This window comes from Haemorhous mexicanus, chromosome 5 (genome assembly GCF_027477595.1).
Source record: "Haemorhous mexicanus isolate bHaeMex1 chromosome 5, bHaeMex1.pri, whole genome shotgun sequence".
In the NCBI taxonomy this organism is placed as follows: Eukaryota; Metazoa; Chordata; class Aves; order Passeriformes; family Fringillidae; genus Haemorhous; species Haemorhous mexicanus.
Window position 1 is genome coordinate 18,679,774 of NC_082345.1, and position 23,370 is coordinate 18,703,143.

Genomic DNA, 23,370 nt, shown 5'->3' on the forward strand with positions numbered 1-23,370 from the left:
CTACAGCCTGCAAAAGTTGTGGTTACTGACCTTGCAGACCCTACCAGGTCGAAGGCCAGAGACCTCTCTCTTCTCCACTTTCTCACACACTCAGTTTATAAATGTTTTTCCCACCCTCTGGTTGGGTAAAAGTAACAGAACAAATCTGGAGAGCTGCCAAGCACACACGCTTTCCTGCAAATTTTTCAATTGTCTTCTTTCCTTTATAACAAAGTTGCTCAGGAAAATGGAAAAACATTCACTTCACAAATATTTATGGGAAAAGTATGTCTGTGCTCAATCAAAATTACATGGCAATGGATTTTTTTCTACCACATTGACCTAAGAGAGAAATAAAAAAATGAAAGGTGTTGGACTCTTCTGCTCCAGCCTCTTGGCAGTTTGGCTATTAATCTTGTCCTGGATAAGAGAGAGAGAGATGTCAGAGAGACTGTGGTACCTAGAGGTTTTGGAGATATTCAATTTTTTTCTGGACAAAACCTCAGGCAATCTACAGTAATTTAGCCTTGCTGTGAGCAGGGGTGATGCCACAAGACAGCCAAAATTCTCTTCTGATACAAGTTTGTCTTGCCCTTTTGTGCTCCCTCCATAACCACATATTCAGGAATCATTGATGAGGTCAGGAGCTGGGAAGCTTGGGCCTCAAAAAAAGGCAGTTCATGGATTACTACAAATCACTTGGGAAATTCCTACCCTAGGACATTCAGAAAGTTTTCAGGTGAGTAGCTGAAAATGGAAATCCAGGGAAAAGTTCTGTGGAGCTGTGTCAGATCAACGCTTCTCTTCCCCAGTGCTGAGCAGTCCCTGAGAACACATTTTGCATCCATACCAGTGTGGAGGAAAGATTTACTCTCATCGTTTGCCATAAGGAAAATCTGGCATCTCATTCTAGATCTTTCACACAACATTGCTAGAAAAATTCCTTCAGGAGGAAATCAATAAGTGAGTTTGAGCAGCAGTGCACTTACGGCAGAAGTTGGGTTGTCTCCACTCCACCAGAATGCTTTTCCTGGCACAGGCTGCTGCATAATTAGCAATGGCGGAGCACAGGCAATCCTTGCCACTGGAGCAGGAGCAAACATCAAAGCGGCAGTTCTTCACATAGGGAGTGGGACTCACTTCATGGTGACAAGGTTCAAAGGCAGGAGACATCAGAACTGAGCAGGAATCCTCAGCGTACTTGGCTAAAAAGAGAAAAATGACATGCTCATACTGAATCAATCAATCAACGTGGTTTCAAGGAAAGCCAGAGGAGCCACAGTAAGCATTTCCTCTTCCTTTTATAAAAGAAAAAATAACCAAACAAACCCCACAAGAATAAAACAGGATCAGGCAGGCGCAGATAGCACCATAGCTCACAAATCATGAGCTTTACTGAAAGAATAATGTTTCAATAGTAAAACAAATCAAGGAAAAACAATGCTTTTATATTCTGTTAGCACTATTTCTGGTGCTGTAATTCCCTTTACAGGGCCTTTGCTTTCTGTTGCCTTTTTATATTTGCAAAATTAAACTAGTTTTTGTTTTCAGTTTTCACAAAATACTGTTTTCCTTATGAGGCCTGCATCAATACATGTCTCTCTGTGTGTGGCTTTTTTTTTGTTGTTGCTGTTGTTTATTGGTTTTTAAAAACAAATATTACAGCCACCTTGGTGGTAATGTAAGCAACATTAGCTTCTTCTCTTTTCCTTTATTTTACTTTTTATGTAAATGGAAGATCACCATTTGCTGCACATGTTAATTTTGGATAGAGTTCAATACCTAAATGAGGACTGAGGTTGCAGGGATCATTGTCTTGTTTTAACAAGTCCTGGCAGTCCGCATTGAGCTTCCAGGAGTTTCCAAAGTCTTCCAGAAGGGATTCCACCATGCCAGAAGGTGTAAGAAAATCATCCCCTTCGTTCCCATCATAATTTCCGCACAGCCCGCACATCCTTTCAGAGTAGACTGGGGACACCTAAGGAACACAACATTAGCCTGGTCATCTTCAAAAACAGGTTACCACTGTAGAGCACGATTTTTTAAGGAATGAGCCATACACAATTGAATTGTCCAGAAAACTCTCTAACACACATCAAAATGCTACAGACACAAAGCCATTGTACTGTATTTCTGTATTTTCAAACTTCTAACAAAACTGCTACTATTAGTAGCTGCAAGACAATTTTTGCACAGTACAGTGAAGAGAAAAATAGCTTATTTTTATGCCTTGATCAGCAGTCCAGTTTAGTCTTTCCTTGTTCCCACCATTCATCCATATAAATGAGCAGGGCAACAGCGGGGGTTGCATTTTTTAAATGCAATTCCAAAGGCACCTGGGAGCATTTCACATTTTAAAGGAAAATTGGATGATGAAGGAAAAATAAACTAATACCCCCTAAAGCTACCTCATATTGGAGCTTCCTGCTGCCCAGAGGAACTTCAAGCACACTAAAAGCAGAATTTCCTACAATCCACAGAGCAGGTGCACTTTTCACCCTGTTTTATTCCTGCTGCAAATCAAGCAGCAGCTGAAAGATTACCCTAAACCTAGAGGTAAACAGGGAGAAATCTCCTAAACAACACCGGCATCACAAAGGCACCAACACCTTTTATTTTAGTAGGAACTGTCAGTTTCTGTTAGGAGTAAAGCTCAGGTACATTACAAACACCACATTACAGGTACATTACAAACACAGGAGCTCTAATGCTACACTAGCCCTGTCTATCCATGTAGCTGAGTGCTAGTTTAGGCAGGCTTGCAGAAGTAACCAGTGAAACAAACAAAAAAAGTTAGAAAAATCCATATTTTTCAAATAAAACAGTTTTTCTGTATAAATAAAAATAAAAAGCATCCTCCAAAATATAACTTAATACTACCCAGCATTCAAACATAGGGGTCAGACAATAAATATGAAGCATCAAAAAGAACAATTAGAGAATAAATATTCTTACTACTAAGAGTATTACTACTCTTTCACATACTCTGCAGATGGAGCAGTGACTCACACAAGTCCAAATTGTGGAGTATTTTGGAATGGAAGCTCAAATTACAAATATCAGGCAGTCACAGAAAGGAAAGCCTTCTTGAGGAACACAGGAAGAATTTTTGCCAGGATAAGGTAATGGAAGTGTATCACTTCCTCCAATTATTATCAGCAATACTTGGCAACAGGTCAGTCTCCAAATCCGGCATAAAATAACTCTCCAAAAGCAATTAAAGAGATGCTTTAGATGCCTAGCAAGGGAAGGAGCAGACAACTGAAGAAACTTCCACTGCTTTTATGGGTAGAGGATGTGGAGCAGAAAATTAGGTTTGTTTTCAGTGGGAAAAAAAATTTGCCAGGTTATATGGGTCTCTGACCAGGGAGAAAAATATTTTGAATACTGAGGAAAGGCAAAACTCCTGAGATGTGCCAAGGGACTGAAGTGAATTATTCTAAGCACCAAAAGATTAGGACCCTCAGAGCACAGAGATACAGGTTAAACCAAAAGAACAACCACAAACCCACAGATGTTTTCTAAAATTATTCCAGACCTTTCTTATCTGTTTTCTTTTCAACTCTTGAACTCATTTCTGAACTGGCTTTCATAACCCTTTCAGCTGTGACAGACATGACATTTAAGCCAGATTTTGGGGCAGGCAAGGAGAATGCAAAAGCAACTCCATGGTTCAAGGAGGGCAGCATTTACCACTCGGCAAAAAATCTTAGGAAAACTGGTTTTCTTGGCAGTGAGCAGACCCCCACTAAAAGGGGGATTCAAAGGCAGCAGGGATGTGATTACAGCTTCCTTACAGATCATTTCTGTTAAACCTAGCTCAATTTTTCTACACTTTACTGTGTCTGAAGCCTAATTGTTAATCAAGGCTGACTTCAAATATTCCTCATAGTAGAAGGAGCCCACAACACATCTTCTAGGAGCTGATTTCTATTTTCTGGAAAATATTAATAAACTGTGGCTCTGGGGGCCTTTCCTTCCCTTATTTTAAGTCATTCACATCTGTTGGTTTAGACAGGGCGGTCAAAGCAAACAAAAACAAAACTCCAGTTTGGAGAATATCTGCTGAACAAAACACAAAACTGTTCATGGTTAATAACAGCTGTCATTACACACACATACCAAAAAAAAAAGGGGGGGAGGAGAAAAAAGCTACCAAGCTGCTCTAAGATGAAGTGTTTGTTTCTGGAATACAAAAGAACCTGTATATTACTCTGGGAGTAGCAAAAGAGAAAGGAATTCCTAACATGCAACAAAAAGCAATTTCTGACTTCAGACAAGAAAATCTTTGTATGTGGAACAAGAGAGAGGGTAAACAGGCAGAAAAAAAACATAAAAACTACCTTCACTAGGAGTTGTCCATGACCATCCCAGTCAATCTGCAGATCATCCCCATAGATGAGGCGAACTGAACTCCTCACCACACGCTGGACACGGAGGGCACCTGAAGGCAACCACAGGGTGTCTGAGCTTTTACAAGATGTAGTGACAGGACAAGAGGGAATGGCTTTACATTGACAGAGAGCAGGTTTAGATTGGATATTGGGAAGAAATTGTTCCCTGTGAGGTTGCTGAGGCCCTGGCACAGGTTGCCCAGAGCAGCTGTGGCTGCCCCATCCCTGGAAGCGGCCAAGGCCAGGGTGGATGGGGCTCTGAGCAACCTAGGATTGTGGAAGGTGTTTCTGCCCAAGGCAGGGGGATTGAACCAGATGATCTTTAAGGTCAGAACCAAATCATTCTGTGATTCCATGATTTCAAGCTTCTGTAGAAAAACAATAATTTCAAAAAATAATAGACCAACAGTGATTTTCACAAAACTCACTAGTGCAGACCAGCTAATTCTTCTGATTTTAGAGGAGCCAAGTCAAGAAATGTCTGCTACATGGAGAGAAGCTGAAATGACAGAGCCTCTAGAAGAGACTGTAAGAGAGTTTGGCATTGAAAACACTCTTTGATTAAGCTGGGCTGAGGCATGTCTAAAACGACTACTAAGCAGGAGGCTTTCAGTGGCTGGCCAGAGTCAGCCCATGTGAACACACCTTGCAGTGAAGGGAGCTGTATGTCCTGTCCATTCAGTGAAACCCCTCCTCCGCGTTTCATTTTAATGATGCTGTTGTCCATATCCTGGATCCTGACAGAAGCTGAGCGAGTGCACACGGCATCAGGATCATCTGCACACTGCGGAGAAGGGAAAATCTGTCTCGACATCAGGTTTTCACTTTCCTGGTGACTTAGTCCCAGAAGGCATTTTGGCATCTAATTTGAAAGGTGTTGAGAATCACACTGGTTTTATAGATCTGGTTTCTGCATCCCACAAACAGCAGGCTGGCAGTCTTCCCTCCATTATCCCATTAATCACGCACCAGGGCTAAGCTCCCATCTCAGAACTTGGAAAGGGATCTATGGGTGTTCCACCAGACCCCTGGCTGGCCACTGCCAGAGCTGTGGCAGGAGCAGGAAGGACACCTGACCCACACAGCCTGGGAAACAGCCACGCAGTTCACATTACCCAAAACTCCTGGGGTGTTTATTTTCCCAGCTGTGGGATACCCAGATGAGGAACAGGGATTGCAGGGGCCCCACATCTCCTCCCTGGTTTTGAAAGGGAAATTTCAGTGGAAACCTGTCCTGCAGGTTCCTAAGTAATGATGACTATCAGAGCTCCCTAATTCAGGAAACAGATGCAGATGGTATGGAGAACTGTCACAGCCCATTTCTCTAAAGACTGCAATTTTCCTGGTGCTGCTGGACAGGCTGATACTCCCCTTCTCTCCTGTCAGTCTCCTGTCTCCATTGCACCTCTCCCTGTCTTCAATTCCTCTGTCCCCATCACCTTTCTCCCCTCTCCTTCCCTCAGGGTCCTTTTCAGTCTCTAGGTTTGTTCACCTTTTCCCAAGAACAACTGGTTGATTCACTTCATAACTGTGTAAACCTCCTTGTGACGTCCCCCTTCAGGATCTCCATCCCTTCCTGCACTGGTCTGGCTCCCTTTCCTGCCTCTCTGCAGCTGCCTCTCACACATCCATCGGGGGAGGCAGCAAAGAAAGTCAGGAGCTGCTGTCTGAGTACAAAAAAAATCACCAGCCAATCCGACTAAATGGGAAACAAAGCAAGGCACTGCTCTGCCAGTGCACTTTGCTTGGTGTCCAAGGAAATGTCCTTTCCCCACAGGCATTAGGGAGGCACCAGCAGCCAGGGTGTTTGGCAAGGAGTGCACCCTCTCCGCTATTTGTTTGTTCAGCTGGCAAAGTCGGTGAGGGCCCATTCTCCAAACAGCATCATGAGTCTCTATCCCCAGGCAGGCTCCTGGGAATGGTGGTGAGGAGAAGCAAAACACTTATTAACTAAGGAGAAAGACTGCATCTGTTATTTAAACTAATTATCTCATAGGGGAATTACTTCTGTCGGCCTGTGCATCTGCAATTCACGTCACAACCCCACAGCCCTGCCCCCACTCTCAAGAGCATGCGCAGAGGCATCAGCCAAGGCTGCTGTTACCTGCACAGTCTCGATTATGACAGAGAAGGAATTTTCCACACAATCCTTGGCAAATAAGTACTGGCAAATCCCACTGAAGGTGAAATACTTGTTGTCAAAGCTTTTGAAATGGGACTGGCCGGTGACAGAGCATTCCCCTAGAAAAAGCAAAAAGCCATTAATCATCCCAGTGCCAGATTCAAGCAAAATCCTGCTCAGCCCCCACAAGCCTCTGAAGTGGAAGAGCAGCCCTGGCGGAACAGGTTGTACAAGGCCCGAGCTCCACACAGACCGGAAAGCACCAGCAAGATCCTTATCTCACTGTTTATTTCCATAAAGCTTTACCAGTAATAACAGAGGAACCAACAACAGCTGGGGAACACAGAATAAATTGCAGTCAAGAGCTGAAATTTCTGCCTACGGAAAAGACTATATTCTTTTGTTGGAATGCCTTAAATATCAACATGTTATTTTAACATAAAACACTTTATGAGAATGAAGAGCTGGAAGATAATGTCTGTGGGAGTCCTTCCAAGGGTAGAATTTATGTTGGACTTTACCCTGAACCATCATATCAACTAACAGAAAGTTAAAAATAATTCTATAGTTACAATAGCTACATCTAAAGTCCTCACAGAATAATGTGAAAGCCTGGCTGGACCATCTTTCTACTAGAAAAAGGAGGTATTTTAACATATCAACATTTGAAGGTGTTTTGGTAAGTTGTGGCTTTTCAATTCTAGGAAGGCAGTATCCCAATACCACAGCTGGGATTTAGTACCCCATCATGCAAGCACATGGAAAGGCTCCAACTCCGTAGAGCTTGCAAAGAAAATCTTCCATATGAGAAGACCATCACATGTACAGATGATTACATGGCAAATGAGGTGGGCAGCTACTTCCTCATCCAGAACAAAATTCAAGTGCTGGGCCTACACTGGCCATCATCAGCCAAAGGTTGGAGAAGGGTTAACTGTTACAAGCTGGCAGGTGAGCTCCATGAGTTACTCTCTCTTCTCTGCCTTTGAGTCCCACAGAAGATCTGTCTAATGAACATCATGTGGAAATTTCCCTCTTCATATAAACATATTATTTAGTGTTTACTGTCTTAAACCAGCTGGTGCTAAAGTACAGATCCTGAGGATTCCCAGCCTTGCATAGCTCTGATTCACCCTAAGAGAAATCCAGCATCTCCTGGATGTTTGTCATCCCTTGGAGTTTGATTTCAGGGCATTCTCTGCAACAAGGAACTGAGGACAGGTTTGAAGCACAGAGAACTGAGGACTGCTATCTAAGACAAGTCCCAGCCTTTGGCACTGCTCCTGAAAGGGAATTTTCTGTGGCCAAGTCTTTACTTATGGGTCCCTCTGTCTACTGCATTTGATATAATGCATCCCATGAAATTTCCTGAAATCTTCTGCCTTCATAATTATTTCCATTATGATATCAGCTTGAAAGCCTCTTGGTAGTGCCAGCCAGCTCCAGCTTTGGATTCACCTTATCACCAAATTTAAAGCTGGGCAATTCACTCCCACAATATGAAAGCAATCTTTCCTGACAACAAAAAAAAAAAAAAAAAAAAAAAAAAGAAGTTGGCCAAAAGAAAAACAGAACCACCTAAAGTTTATACAAGTAACTACATAAATTTTCTGGACATATGATTTTAGAAATATTTGTGGTAACTAACCAACAATGAAAATATGCTGCAATATTACTTCAAGTAGAGGCAAACAGCACAGGTAACAATATAAATTTGGCTACTCTGGGAGGCTTTGCTGGCTTCCCATACTGGCTCAGTTTATAGAGTTTTTAGTTTATAGAGTTTTTAGCAGGCACATGTACAACAGCTGCAGGTATACAACATTCAGTCTTGAACAAGCCTAGCAGAAAACTGATTTAGATATATTGGCAGAAGGTACAAAAATAAACTGCCTTTCTTTTCCACTTCTGCTCATTTGGGACAGCTTATCAATTCAGGAAAAGGCTGCAATGCTATATTGCCTCTTGCACAGAGCTGGAGATCAACATCTGTTTGCAAGCCTCAATACCAGATTTATCTTCAATTCCATAATCACTATGAAGAAAATGTGGCTGGAGGTGAGGATAAAAATTTGGCCCACAGAGTATTCATCACAGCCCAGAGAGCAAGTACATTTAAAGCTATAACCTAAGGAAAAACTGAAGTTAGAAAAGCACCTATTTCTTGTTTGTAATCATGCTGCTGCCCATTAGCTAAAAGATGTAATGAATCAGCCTGGGCTGTGTCCTTGAAGCTGTGTTTTAGACAGTGAGATTCTCTGCACTTGAAGAGATCCTTAATGAACAAGCACAGGGGACAGCTCACTAAAAATGTCATCTCCATTTTGAATATTTGCATACACCACTCCCCCATCCTCTTCTTTAAGTGTTGATACGTTTGGGGAAGTGTCCTTTTGTTCTAAAGCAGGACGAAACGGAGCATTAATGGGTCAGGCAAGTTTCATGTTACCAAAAAAGACAGACTTTTTTGATAGAACACCTTAAGATTGTTGCAATTTCCCTAACTTGTGAGGGTTGCACAGTCTCATCTCAACAAAAAACCACCAAAGCCCGCAAATCTGCTGTTTTCCTGTCCAGCCATAACCCCAGTCTGCATCTGCAGAGCTGCCTCTCCAATCTGCCAGCATCCACGGAAGGCAGGGCAGCCACTTACTCCCTGGGGCTGTGGCTCCTTCACCCACAACATGGCCATGAGGGAATTGTCATGGTCAATAAGGTACAATGAGAAATTGTACCTGGTCAAAGAAAGCCAAGAGTGTTCGTCTACCTGCAAGCCAATCCTCTGAACATACAGACCCTTATAACTGGCAAACTAAGTAATCAAAGCAGCAACCGGCCTTCCCACCAAACAGGATTTTTCATTGCTACACATAAACCAAACAGGGCAATGTCTGACTTGTCTCAAGAGAAGAACTTAAAAGTAGGATCCCAACTGGACTGTACTGGAGCGAGCAAGAAAGAACAAAGATTTGCTTTTTTGGGTAAAAAAATAGATACTGAAGTGGGGCATGAGTGGGAGGGACGTAGGCAAGGCTTATTTGTCAAAACCTGAAAAGAGTGAAGCCAACATACCTGGGCATTCCCCATTGCTGCAGATCCACATGCCACGTCGACAAATGCTAGGAAAGAGATAGTAGCAAGTTAAGTAAGAGTACATGAATATAAATCTTCTGTTGCATATTTTTCCCAAAAAACTGAAAATGGTCATCTGTCCCAGGGAAATTAGACCAGTCCCCAACATTCCTTCCATCTCCTGTAACCTCATTTCTTAATGTATTCATCCCTTCTTCCCATAATTTGACAACAACTGCTGATAATATGAATGGGTATGGTTGCAGAACTCAAGGATTTTTGGTTTTCCCTGTCAAAGCTCTGTGTTTAATACAGTTTTCAGATATATGCCACTGATGTGGAATGAGTTCAATGCAGTTCTCAAGGTATATCTATCAATACAACAGAATTAAAGGGGAAAAATATTTGAAGGGACTTCCAGGAAAATAATAACTACAATCCCCAACTCAGAGAAAGCAATGTCAAAGCTAGATTAGGTAAATGAGGACCTTGCCCATCTGAGTTTATAAATATCCAAAATAGGTCTCACAGCCTCTCTGAGCAGCTGTCCCAGTACAGCACTGGAGAAGGGAGAAGAATTTTTCTTTATGTCAAAACAAAATTTCCTTTGCAGCTTGCGTCCATTGCTTCACAATATTTTGCTGTTTGCCTCTTAGAAGAGTTTGGCCCCATACTCTTCAGAGCCCATCTTTAGACAGTGAATGTTGCCTCACTAGCCCTCAAACAAATCGATTCCCCTTTGCTTCTTCCTACATCAAACTTCCCTGCTGTAATCACCTCCAGTGTCTTCCACAACCCTCTCTGCACTCCTTGCTTCAAGAGTTACTATATTCTTCTCATTCTTTTAATTATTCCAGCCCCTGAAAACCATTTGTGGGGATGCAGATTATTGAGGATGCTAAATGCAGAGTCAGTGGAACAATGTTCTCCACAGCAGCATCAAGTTTGAATAATGGAAGCAGTAACAAAACACAAGCCATAAAAAACCCAGCCTGTTAGGCTACACTCATCTCCCAAGAGCACTAAGGTTGAACAATGTGGCCAAGCTCAAAGCTGCAGAGGACTGCAGGGAAAAAGATAAAATGCTAATGTCATGGTTATGACTTGTGTTCTGGGACATGTGGTGCCAGTAACGAAAAGCTTCTGATTAACAGGGATGATGCACAGACCACCTTTCTTCTGCATGTCATGGCCTTCATTGAGTCCTCCTCTTTCTGTGCTCCAATTGGAAACTTCTGAGTAAAAAGTTGTCCAAACTCCTTGCACAAATATGTCCACACTGAACACAAAACCAGATCAGGAATATGTGACTAATTCCTCTTCCTTTTTTGAAAGTGCTGTTTTTTCCCTCCAGTCTGGTACTCAGGAGTGAAAGAAAAATTGTGGGCTATGCTAGGAAGATGCATTAGCCCTGTAACAATTTCCAAGGACGTGCCTTAGGCTAACTCCTCTTGGAAAGAAATGGAATTTGGAGGTTAAATACACGTAGGAAGTCAAAACAAAGACACCACCACTGACACTACCCAGACATGGGAACCTGCTGGTCTGTCTTATCCACAGGAAACAGGTAGTCCTCTACTCTTTGAAGGAGTGTGACCTTCATTTTGTTCCATCAGATCAAATATCCCTTTAAAAACAGAGCTGATTTTGCCTTTGTGAACAGCTCACTTCTTGGAAGGGGCTGGGAATTCCAGTAAGAGACCAAGCCCTTTGTCCGTGAAAGGAATTTTTTTAAAGGTAGAGAGATTTCCAGAAAGATAATGCAAAGCAGTCACTGACTGATGTGCAGTACTTATCTACATCAACCACACCAGAGCAGCACAGGGTTTACCATGAGTTGCAGTCCTGGGAGATGGTGAAGCCAGGAGGATAATGTTTTCCAGAGTGGATGCAGGAGCAGTCAGAGTTTTCAATGCAGTGTTCACCATCAAGGAGCAGCCCCTCTGGATAGGTCAGGTAGCATCAGACACCCATATCACATGCACACAGGGACAGAAACATAAATACAATTAGATTTTGTTGTTCTTCATAGACTTTGCCAAGACTTCATATGCATTATTATCCATACGTAGTCACTGACATCAATACAAAAGAATGAGGCTTGCCAAAAAGCTTCACAGGGGCAGGTGTCTGCTTTCCTTCTGGTGCTGCCTCTCCCTCAGACCTGCTGAACAAAGCATTCCTGGTGCTTCCAGAAAAACTCTTTGCTTAGCACACCCTCAGGTCCAGAACACATGTTGGGACATAGACAAATGAAACACAAGGAGCGCAATCAAAGTTGATAAGAGCTGGCCTGGGACTTGACTGTTGGAAAAACCATGAACTTCACTGGCTTCAGTAAAGGATGTCCACAGAAGATCTTGTGTTCATCATAAGAGAACCAAAGATAAGGCAAAGTGAAGAATGAAGAAACAAATTTGGACACCATTTAAGTCTAGCAGAGTTAAGAAAGGCTCAGACTTAGCAGAGTCTGAGAGAAAGAAGCCACTTCTGAACTTCTGCAGAGGCAAAAAGCAAAAGGGCCAACTTCCCAACGTGGGTCCAGTAACAACTATAGTTACCTGTCCTATAGAGAGAGCTCTTTGTACTCTAAGGATAAACAGAGGCACAAAGGAGTTACAAGATTTTTCTAAGGTAGAAACTTGTCCTTGCTTCTATTGCTAGTTTTTAATGCTTTCTATTCAACCCTTATATTGAGAGAGAGTTGATATTCCGCCATTTTCAAAAGATTTGCTGCGGCAAAACATTTGTTTTCTTGAACACTCCTCTGCCTTCTCTTTGAGGGACTCCTTCCAATAGCCTGCAGATATATTGGCTCTTTTCCCTGGCAGCAGCAATCATCACTGATAGCAAGACACAGATAAGCCTCCTTTCTCCTATTCTTCCTATAGAGCTGCCTGGAAAGATCTTGGCTGTTGAGAAAATCCTTCCAGTGAGAGAGAATCACCACAAGATCTGAGCATTTAAGAGTGCTGTGGCTCTCCAGACAACACAAGAAAACAGAATGTCTGCCTTTTTTCCTATCAAGAGTAATTCCATTTACAGCAATTAATGTAACCATAAGGGGCATTTAACAGAGGGGAAAAAATAAAAAAGAAAGAAGACATTTGTCAAACATCCTTCAGATCCTGTTTGCCCTTGGAGCACTGGAGGGAAGTAAGTGAAGGTAGAATCCGCATCAAAAATCCCTCTAGTCATCTGTCAGATCCTCCTGGTTTTCCATCAAACTCAAACCCAGGTTCTGCCTTTCTGGCTGGGCAAAATATCAGTAAAAGTTTTGAACTGCTGATTGTTATTCTCATGCCCTTTACCCTTTCTGTGGAGCTCCTGCTTCTCTGCCTCTCAGTTCCTCTCTCCTTAGACCTTTCCCACGCTGAACAGAGCAATGCATCTACCAAAGGAAAAGTACAGCAAGAGCCCTTGTGCAGCCAGAGGATTCATCTCCTTCAGCTTTCTCCAACACTTCCAGGACTGCACAAATCTAGTAGCTGGATTCTTCACAACAAAATAATCTCCAGAGTCTGGTTCCATCACCTGTTACCTTTGCAGGTCCTGCCACATTTCTGAACCTCCAGCAAGGAAGAGACTGGCAGCTGAATGGGAAACTACACAACTCCGAATGCAGTGACTCCTCAAATGAGGCTGACATTGTCATTATTGCCTTGTTTTGGAAAGCAAAGCTCTACAAACCTCCGTCACACTTAGCATCTTGTACAAGGTGACACTAAAGAGCTGTGTGCATCTACAAAGCCCAGACAGGCTGAAATGCAAAGATAGTCCTATTCAAAACAAACAAAGCACCCAATGAACAAAATTTAAAAAAAAAACCCCAAATACCAACCACCAGCTAGAAATGGAAGCATATGGAGCTTTGGAGCCAGGAACCAAGCTCTCCTCCTGCAGTTGTTTTAAGTGCAACAGACAGAAGTAGAAAATTGGTGTGGCTGGCCTGTCCCCTTTAATCCATCAAATCTCCTGTATGGAAGATTCAATAATAAATTAAATTATTCACCAAAATCATGAAGACCTTTGAATTTGCAGTGCAAGCTCTACATGTACTGTTTTTCTGCAAGAAATTCCTTCAGTGTATTCCCTGCTGTTTCTTCCTCTAACTGTATTTGCCTCTAACCCAAGCAATTCAGATGGAGTACATCAAAGGCAAGCAGTCTCTCACCAAGAAATAAAGGCAATCTTGGAATAATAGTTGGTACTGATTTTCACAGAAACATTTACTTTTTAGTGGGCCCTGAAAAATGGCCCTTTCATGGAGTGAGCATACAGGCACTACAGAAACTGGATTATTCTAGGGCATGGTCCCAGAAAAAAGAAGTGTTTCTGACTTCAAGAAAATTTAAGGGAAGACACAGCTTTCCTTCTTCTAATAAAATAGATAGCCTGACTGCCAAATGTTTCTCTGTAAATAACCCAGTAAATAAATTACCAGGGCAGCTGCAGCCATCAACACATTGTCCATGACACACTTCATTGATATTCAGACTCTGGCAGGTTTTGGCACATGGGGATACACACTCCTTATATTCCATGCCAACTGGACACCTTGGCCCTGAAACAATTAAAAGAAATTAGAAATGCAAATTCCTCAGTAACTCTTAAACCAACAAATCCTTTCATTATCAAGGGCTGAACTACAGAGACACAAAAAGTCATGTCAGCTTCCAAATGATTATTTCTTTTTTAGAAGCAGAATATTTTAGAAATACTTGATTTTCAATTTGCTGCAATATCATCTGTCAGGCAGCATAGTAAATACTCAGAGGTTAAAGCCAATTTGTTTTCTAATAAATTGAGTTTGAATAACTAAACCCAAGGGCATTAAGGGAGAAGTTTTGCAATAATATCTAAGCAATTTGGACAGACATGGTTGTTTTGCACCTTTAAGCCATGCATTTCCTCCACTCATTTGTGAAATTATCCTGTTTGGCGTTTCCAGGGAGAACCAGGAGACAGTTAAAACTCTGAAATCCCATCCTCCTTCTTCCAGAGAACCACCAGCTCAGGATAACACCCATGCCTGGTATCTCTACTGCTGCCATTATCTAGGCCAGGCCATTACGCAAACACACTATTACAGGCATTCCTTCTCTTCAATGCATACACACACCATATCCTAAAATACTGCAGGGGCATGAAGTGGGAAGAAAAGGTTAGAGACTGCCCTTTCCAAGCCAATCCTCTGCTGAAGAGGTGGGAGGGTAACAAAGGAGTGATCTTGCCCTGGATGCCCTGGGCTCAGGCACCAAGTCACACTTGTACAGTGTGCCCAGCACTAGAGCCCTTCCCACACAGTAGATCATTCCATACCTCCATCATCATCATCATCTCCTAAGAAAGCACCATAGTACAGATGAAAGGTGATAGAAAATGAAGCTCCTGCTGTGGTAGTGGGACACTTCTCTCTTTCCTGACTCAGGAGAAAAAAACCAATCTGCAGCTCGTGAATTCAAGGATTAGAAATGAGCTCCAAAGCTCCTGGGATCACAGAAAGGCTCATTTCACTTGTGGCTTTTAATCAGACTTACAAAGAGCCCCAGCAAATATGGGTTATCTGGCTCACACCCTGAGCAAAGAGATGAGCTTTAATAGATCCCTTTTATGTCCCAATGGAAAGGTTATAAATTACTGCTAGAACTCAGACTAGAGCAATCCCTAGAACAAGTGGCTGGCAGCATCTTGCTGCCCTAACCACAGTCTGAAGGCACAGATTTCTTCAGTGGCCAATAGCAGAATATCTTTACCAGATAACCAAGTGTTTTCAGTACAAATCAGACAGTGTAGCCCATTAAGTCAATTTACACAAACATCCCAAGGCAAATGTCCTTTTTCATAACAAAAAAACATGAGAAAAATCACTGAGAACATGATATAAGTGGATTTTTTAAATTATTTTTTGAATGCTCTCTATTAAATCACGGTTCTCAGCAGCAGGTGGAAACATGACTTTTCCTCTATAAATACAATCCATCTCAGTCAGTCTATGCACTTCCCTGTTGCAAAATCTCAGCTCAGATGCAGTCAGGACATTTGAATTCAGCAAAATTTGGCTAATAAAGGCAGCAGTTCAAGATGCAATCAGGATCTCTATACTAGACAAAAATTAGATTAGAAAAGGCAACATCTCAATTTCAAGGCAATTGATTAAAGGAAATAAAGGGTGAAACAATTGTCTTTATGCAAAAAACGTTAGAGAGCATTTCACAAAGATGCAGACTTAAAAATACGGGCTGGAAAATGTCATACATCTGAACCATATGTAAAAGAGCAGCTAAACATCTCAGTCTATACCTTTGTGTATCAAATAAGCCTTCACTGACTGTGTACACTGTGGTGGGACATGTAACAGCTCAGGATCTTTTTATAAACGGTTCAAACAATACTGCCTTGGGGACAAGAACTTTTAGAAAAAGGTGGGTGATGAAGAGCTGAAAGGGGGAGTGAGCAAAGGCACTTCCTAAATGCCTTAAAAACCTCCTAAAATGCACCAGCTGCTTTTAGCTGCAGGACAAAAATCTGCAAGACAGGCACGATCCTATCGGAGATGAGCAGCCTAGGAATAAATCAGCCGGCTTACTGCACGAGCTCTCTTCAGGCCACCCCTCCAAAATGACCCCTTCGTGAGCGCAGCTCCTGGCATACTCCAGGAAGGCAGAGCAGTGACAGTCCACACCCTGGGGACACGCACAGATGTCCCTTTCACAGAGGCTGATGTATGGCTCAGGATCCACTCGATGGTGGCACCGGGAGAAGGTCAGCAATGTGCTCAGCAGCTGGCAGGTTTCCAGGACACCCTGCACAACAAGTGAGGAGCAAACGGACAGAGAGAGAGAAAAGGGACAAAATTACTTCCTATAGTCTCAGGAAGACAAGGGAAAACTCAGCTTTTCCAAACACACCGTCACTACTGTTGTTAACAACATCACAGCTCTTATTTAAGAGTGAGCTCTACCCATTTATTCATACATGCCTGGATACATTAATATACTGATTATTGTAGAATGGAGTATAAGGGATGTTTCACACAGAAACACATCAGTCAGCCAATCAGCAAAAGGATGGAGGCATTCTACTTCCTTTGGCTTCCCAGAAAAGAACTGGATGGTGCCTGGATTCCCAGGAAGGTACACACAGCAAAAAAAGGGAACTAAGGTAGGTAGGAAAAAAAACAACCAGACAATCTTTTGGATAACAAGCGACCAGAGCAGGTGTGAGAGGGAAAGACTGAGTCTGACTGAAATCCCAGGAATTAAATTTTTCCACTTCTGGCCACACATTCCCATCGCTCCTGCTGGCTTGTCCAAAGCACAACAGGTCAATTTAGCTCAGATAAATAGTTTAACAGTAGCCCAGGGAAGAAAAGCAATTTGTTCTGCTCTTCTCCTGAGTTAAATCAGTGTGGTGAGAGCCAGTGGGAGGGAAGGACAGCACAGGGAGATAGGAGGAGGTATCAAGACCTCTTCTTTCAGACAGCAGAAACCTGAGAGGAAACTTAACTGTGTGTAAAACAAAACCTAAGGAAAACTTAGAGTATGATTAAATTCTCCAGGGGAGGCTCCCAAATAAACTCTTTTGTGCACATTACATCACAGTTCAATGAGTCTGAAGTCCTCAGCGCAACTTTCTGAAAGGATGGCACTGAGTTTAGCTAAGTGAAAAAACAATATTCTGATACAACCCCAGCACAACAAAGAGTTGGAACATAACTTTCTTCTACTTATTTGTCAGTGTTTTATGTAAGCAAGTGTAAACCATGGTGTATTTTGTAGGTGTTATACTCAATGGTTAGAGGGAAGGGCACATTTTTCATAGTGGTTCACAGTTACAATTAATTACTTCTAAAAATCTTTACATGTACCTGAGGTGACAGCACATACAAGCTGCTGTGTAAAAAAAAATTAATATTAATTAAAAAGCATCTCATTTTCTGGGAGATGAAAAATGGAGATCAAAAAAACCCCAAAGGAAAAAAATCAAGATGTCTTCTCTGAATGGCAACTATGGTGCCTGTATAGGAAAACTGCTGAGTAGAAAATACATTTTTATTTTGTCTAAAGGGTGTTTTGTTCAGGTGATCAACTCAAGCTAGTACATGTCTGAGCCAAGACAGAATTTCTTGCTTATGAAAACAAACCAACCAGAAATGTCTACTCTGTTAGGAACATATTCCAAGTTTAGCAAAGGGCTCAAGGAACAACCACATGTGCAAAGAGGTTTTGAGCTTTCTGAGAAGGAACATATTCCAAGTTTAGCAAAGGGCTCAAGGAACAACCACATGTGCAAAGAGGTTTTGAGCTTTCTGAGAAGGGACTCATGGAACTTAAAACATGAGAGCTGGACATGGTGAAAATCAGAAATTCAACTCCAGCCTGGGATAATTCTGATCCCCAGACAGCACCCACCATGCTGAACCAGATGGGAAAAGAAAAAAAGACACTAGGAGCAGAGGGGAGCAGGAACTACAATGGAGCTATAAATGGTGGTTGGTGCTGCTCTAAGACTCACAGAAGTACAGAAGAGTTGAAAAGGTGTCCGAAGGGTGGAAGTAACAACAGAAGCAGCCAAGAAAGCTATTAAAGCAGGGCTTGGAGATGAAACTGATAAAACCAAAAGTGAGCTCAGAGCCATTTAGAGGATGAGCAGTCAGTAACTCCTGGATCAAAGCCTTGATCCAGATAGTATCAAGTACAGTAGAAAACCAGTATATGCAACAATCCCGTTTAGGGGCTGAGCTAATGAAGTTTCTTAAGGTAATAGCCAGTTAATACAACTCAAACTGCAAAACTCAGACTATATATTCCACTAAAAGGAACATTTTAGATGCGAAAGTGACTTAAAAAACAAAGGAGATTACACACTAAAAAAAATAACCAATTTTTCTTTTCCTCTAGTTCTTTGTACTTGGATTTGTTCACTAACACCATAGCTAAAGGCTGAGCTCCAGCTGGTTATCTAGAAACCAAGTGATATATGTTGAAAAGCAACAAACAGTTCATTTTCTGTATGTAAAGGTTTTCTTGCCATTAAAATTTCATCAGATTTTCCAGTGACTTTAGGCAAAAAGTTAGAGCTGAAATTTTCCCATCTTTCAGACATATCTCAGTTACCATGACAAGCTGAAATATGGGTAAATCCAAATAGATACAAAACCAAAAATTTCACCGTGAGAGTGGTCAAAGAAAGGGTATGGAACCACCACCCTTGGAGATGTGAAAAATGTGAATGGACAAGGACCTGAGCAGCCTTGGAAGCAGGGAATTGGACTCAATGACCCCTTCCAACTCCAACCATTCTGCAAATGATTTTTAATCTTCATTCCTTCCTTTCTTTAATACTCACTGGCCAGGCTGGACTAAGAGAGGTCATTATTCTTTAGTTTAGAGGGCAGTGGTGAGTATTAGATATTTGGCAGCCTCAGCCACTGCTGTAACATTCCTGCTCATGGAAGCTGCTCCACACAAAGAAGTATTTAAACCCAATAGACTGGAGAGTGAAGCCTCGAGCTGAAACAGTGCTTAGGGTAAAGGTGGCTGTAAGATTAAAATTAGCAGGACTGACTGCAGTATCTGAAATGAAGGAGAAGGTTGCAAAATTTCCCTTCTGAACTAGTCCAATTTTAAATGTTTCTTTAAATAGGTTGGCAGGGTCCTGGCACTGGCAACCCTCAGCAACCACAAAACTTGCTGACCTTCCTTCTGCCCCTGGAACACCACACAGAGCTGGAGGTGGAATTTTGTACATTCTTCCCATTTCTGTGGCATTTCCTTCTGTTGTTGCATGAACTGCATTTGTCCACAGCTTAACAATTACCATTAAAGAGAGAGAACCTAACAAATAACAGAAGAAATCAAAGACACCCTCTCGTTCCCTTGAATTTAAACCCAATGGTGTGCAGATACACATATGGATTCTCCAGAACACTCAGGAAGGGTATATTTTGGTGCCATTAACTGGGTATAGTTTTTCAGAAAATATATTTAATGGAGAAAGATTTAGCCTCCCACCTTTTCACATTAAAAGCATCCAAACCCAGTATGTTTAATACACCAAACACTGGCTGTATGTTTGAGCAGACTAGGTAACAACTGAAAGAAATCACTTCCCTTGAATGTTGATTATTCTGATGAAGAAAATGAGATTTTAGATACAGTGGGCCTCATTTTCACCCATGTAATATATTATTATATTATATATAATTATTTGGGTTGGAAGGGACAATAAAGATCCTCTAGTCCAATCCCATGCCATGGGCAGGAACACCTTCCACAAGACTAGGTTGCTCCAAGCCCCATCCATCCTGGCCTTGAACACATCCAGGGAGAGGACTGGACTTCTGTACCTTTGCTGGACCTGCCTCTGACCCCAACCATGATCAATTATGGTCCAAAGCTGAAAATTTCTACTTGTTTTCAGATCTGGGAATAATGCTATTTCTTTATAACAGATGGAAGTATTCCGTGGGATAATGGGAGAACTGTTTTTTATCAACTGCAGTAAGAGCTGAATTTCAGCAAAAGCAGAAATTAGATTAATTTTGATTTCAATAATTTTCACATCTAACATACAGTAGGTACAATTTCCTAATAAGAGAAGAAAAAAGGAAATAATACAGTGACCTCTGGCCACCACACACCATTTCTATTAGAAGTGAAATCTACAAAATAAAGGTAATGTATAAGAACACCGCAATCAATTGCAATGCTTTAAACCATACACATTTTTGTTTTCAAGACTGCCTTGTTGCCATCCTTTTCCAGATCAACCATTTACACTTTCAGAACCATGTTACCAATGCTGTTGGTCATCTTAGAGCCTGTTAAATTGCAGTACTTTTTTGGACAGCCTAAACCAGTGAAAAAAGGATCAGACAAAGCAGTGAGGCTCCTTTTGGGTAACTAAACATCAGCTGCAGAGGGCAGGGCATGGTAGAAAGGCTTTCTTCCTCCCTCCAACACTACCCAGTTTGGAATGGTCTCTGGATCCTGAGGCAAGGCAGCTAATCACACTAAGTGTGTGTGTGTTTTAGAGGTGCAGAGCAGGGAAAGGCCCTGACAACAGTGGGATAAGAGTGTGAGGTGGTTAAAAACTTCTCAGCTGACACACAGAGCTGTGTCAGCTCTGAGACAAAGCAGAAAGAAGACAAGACAGAAACTTAAAAAAAAAAATTTAAACATTTTTTAGGATTTAAAGATAAAGGAACAGCAGGGCTTTCTGATTCCACTGCACAGAATCATACAATGGTTTGGGTTGGAAGTGATCTTAAAGAGCATCTCATTCCAACCCCCCTACTATGGGCAGGGACACCTTCCACTATCCCAGGTTACTCTGAGCTCCATCCAGCCTGGCCTGGCACACTGCCGGGGATGGGGCAGCCACAGCTTCTCTGAGCAACCTGTGCCAGGGCCTCAACACCCTCACAGTAAAGAATTTCTTCTTAATATCCAATCTAAATCTGCTCTCTGTCAGTGTGAATCCATTTCCCCTCATACTGTCATTACAATTCCTGCTGAAAGAAGCCAGAAACCATCTCTCCAAGGATGCTGTTGGCCAGGGATGGGGGGAGACAGAGAGGGTAAAGAAAACCACAGACCTACCCACTGTGGGGGCACTGGGGTGGGAGGAGTGTCTTGAAGCAGAGCTTTTGTTTCCCTCACCTAACAGCTGACTTCCTGGCATGGAGGGAGGCAGGGAGACCAAGGAGATTTACATTCCTGAAGCTGAGACAAGCAAACAAAGCATGCTATTAAAAAGCCCTACATTCTTCAGCAGGCACTTGTTTGGCTGGACTTCTGTTAATAGTGCTGTGTTTATTCTTGCACAGTGAATAAATTAAGGCAATATTAAATGCTGTGAGCTTATGAACTCACATGAGAGAGAATATAATTTCATTCAGTTTGTGGGAAAGAAGACTTTATCAACAAAGCATCAGTATTTAACACCATCTGTATAAAATCCAAATTAGTTGTACTTGACCCATCAGACTAGATTTCACCCTGCATGCCACTCCCCAGCCTCAGCTGCAATGTTGACACTTTATAAACTCGCCTGAACAGATAAAATTCCAGGGACCACAACCAGTCACAAGAGCTACTCTTTCTCTAGAGCTGTAACCAGGTTTAAAGAATTATAAGATGGTTTGGGTTGGAAAGGACCTTAAAGATCACATAGGTCCACACCCCTGCCATGGGCAGGGACTACTTCCACTATCCCAGGTTGCTCAGAGCCCCATCCAACCTGGCCTTGGACACTGCCAAGAATGGGGCAGCCCCAGCTGCTTTGAGAAACCTGTGCCAGGGCCTCACCACCCTCACAGGGTTTCTTCCTGATATCCAATCGAAACCTGCTTTCTGTCAATGCGAAGCCATTCCTCCTTGTCCAGTCACTCCAGGCCCCTGTCAAGAGTCTCTCTCCATCTTTCCAGTAGGTTCCCTTTAGGCCACAATGGGGTGACCCCAAAGCCTTCTCTTCTCCAGGCAGAACAATACCAATTGTTCACACCCCCCACACACCACTTCTGCCCAAGCAAGAAACATCAGCTGGAGATTTCCAGCCTGAAATCACTGCTATAATTCCTCAGCCAGTTTTGCAGGTAGTGAGGCTGAAGTGCTGAGGAGCACGAGCATCCTTCACTGAATTTTACAGCACATCTGAGGCATCCCCATCCAAAAGCTTAATGGAAGTATAGAGTCAGAACTTGGCAACTTGTCCAACTCTTAGTTAGCCTTTTACAGGTAGCTAGGAAACCAGCACCCAGGTTAGCTGGAGAGCAGATACATTCTAGGAAATGCTACTACACTTGAGAAGCTATTTGTGTCTAGTTTAGCAAATACCTGTCTACAGGACTTGAATAGTGAGAAACTCACAACAACATTTCAGCCTCAGTCATTCTGGTATAAGTCTAACCCTGGCACCCAGGAAGTCATTCTGATTTACAACAGAGTACATGGAATCAGTTGTAACTCCTCAAGGAATGAAGGCTCAATTTACCACAACAGTCATAACCTGTTAACACCACATGCTTCAGTAAATATTCAAAGCTACTTTCTTCCCTGAGCTGATGACGATCTGCATGCATCCACACCCTGTCTAAGGGAAACAAGAAACTTGTTTGTACTTATAAAAGACAAGAAGAAAAAGGTTGCTGCAGCAAAGGGGGCCACAGAGTTGGCCAAGGCAAGCAGTTATGTTTTTCTTCACTAAATCAGCACTACTAGCTGTACACATAGCTGAAGGAACTTCCTCCTGGGAAGGGAAATAGCCTGGTGACACGGAGCTTTTGGAACACCCACAGAAAACATCTCCTCTGTCGAAAACAGCCTGGCTGGAGCATCTCCCTCCTCTGCTGACTCACAAGTATATAAACTGCAACAAATTCACAAATACCATTAGGGGAGGCAGCACTCACAGAGGCTTCAGAACTGATGCTCCCTGCTGGCACAATCAGAAGGGGAATTAGCTAATTCCTCATTCACTGAAACACACCTTTCCCAAGTAACATCATCATTTCTTTGGCAATAATTCACACTTGAGCCTCAAATGAGCTGATGTTTTCTTTGATTGTCTATTTAATGTTTGGGGTGAGGGGAAGGGGAAGGTGGTTATAGATAGGTAGGTAGGTAGGTAGGTAGGTAGGTAGGTAGGTAGGTAGGTAGGTAGGTAGGTAGATTAGATAGATTAGATAACAGGTTTAGGTTGGATATCAGAAAAGGTTCTTCCCCTAGAGGGTGCTGGGGCACTGAATAGGTTCTCCAGGGAATGGTCACAGCCCCAAGGCTGCCAGAGCTCCAGGAG

The 23,370-nt window shown here is 42.4% G+C and overlaps 1 protein-coding gene across 3 annotated transcripts in view; it reads right to left on the reverse strand.

Moving 5' to 3' along the window:
* VWF (von Willebrand factor) overlaps nt 1-23,370 on the reverse strand; it is a 118,773-nt gene that overhangs the window by 84,535 nt on the left and 10,868 nt on the right. For 2 of the 3 annotated variants that reach the window (XM_059846174.1, XM_059846173.1), the window contains exons 7-15: nt 16,157-16,373; nt 14,009-14,131; nt 11,399-11,510; nt 9,568-9,614; nt 6,478-6,614; nt 5,019-5,157; nt 4,323-4,423; nt 1,762-1,957; nt 969-1,184 (exon numbers count right to left, since the gene is read on the reverse strand). In XM_059846174.1, coding sequence (XP_059702157.1) covers nt 969-1,184; nt 1,762-1,957; nt 4,323-4,423; nt 5,019-5,157; nt 6,478-6,614; nt 9,568-9,614; nt 11,399-11,510; nt 14,009-14,131; nt 16,157-16,373 — 1,288 coding nt within the window. Of the gene's footprint in view, nt 1-968; nt 1,185-1,761; nt 1,958-4,322; nt 4,424-5,018; nt 5,158-6,477; nt 6,615-9,567; nt 9,615-11,398; nt 11,511-13,408; nt 13,543-14,008; nt 14,132-16,156; nt 16,374-23,370 lie in introns of those variants that run through there. The other variant, XM_059846175.1, reaches the window with a different exon arrangement.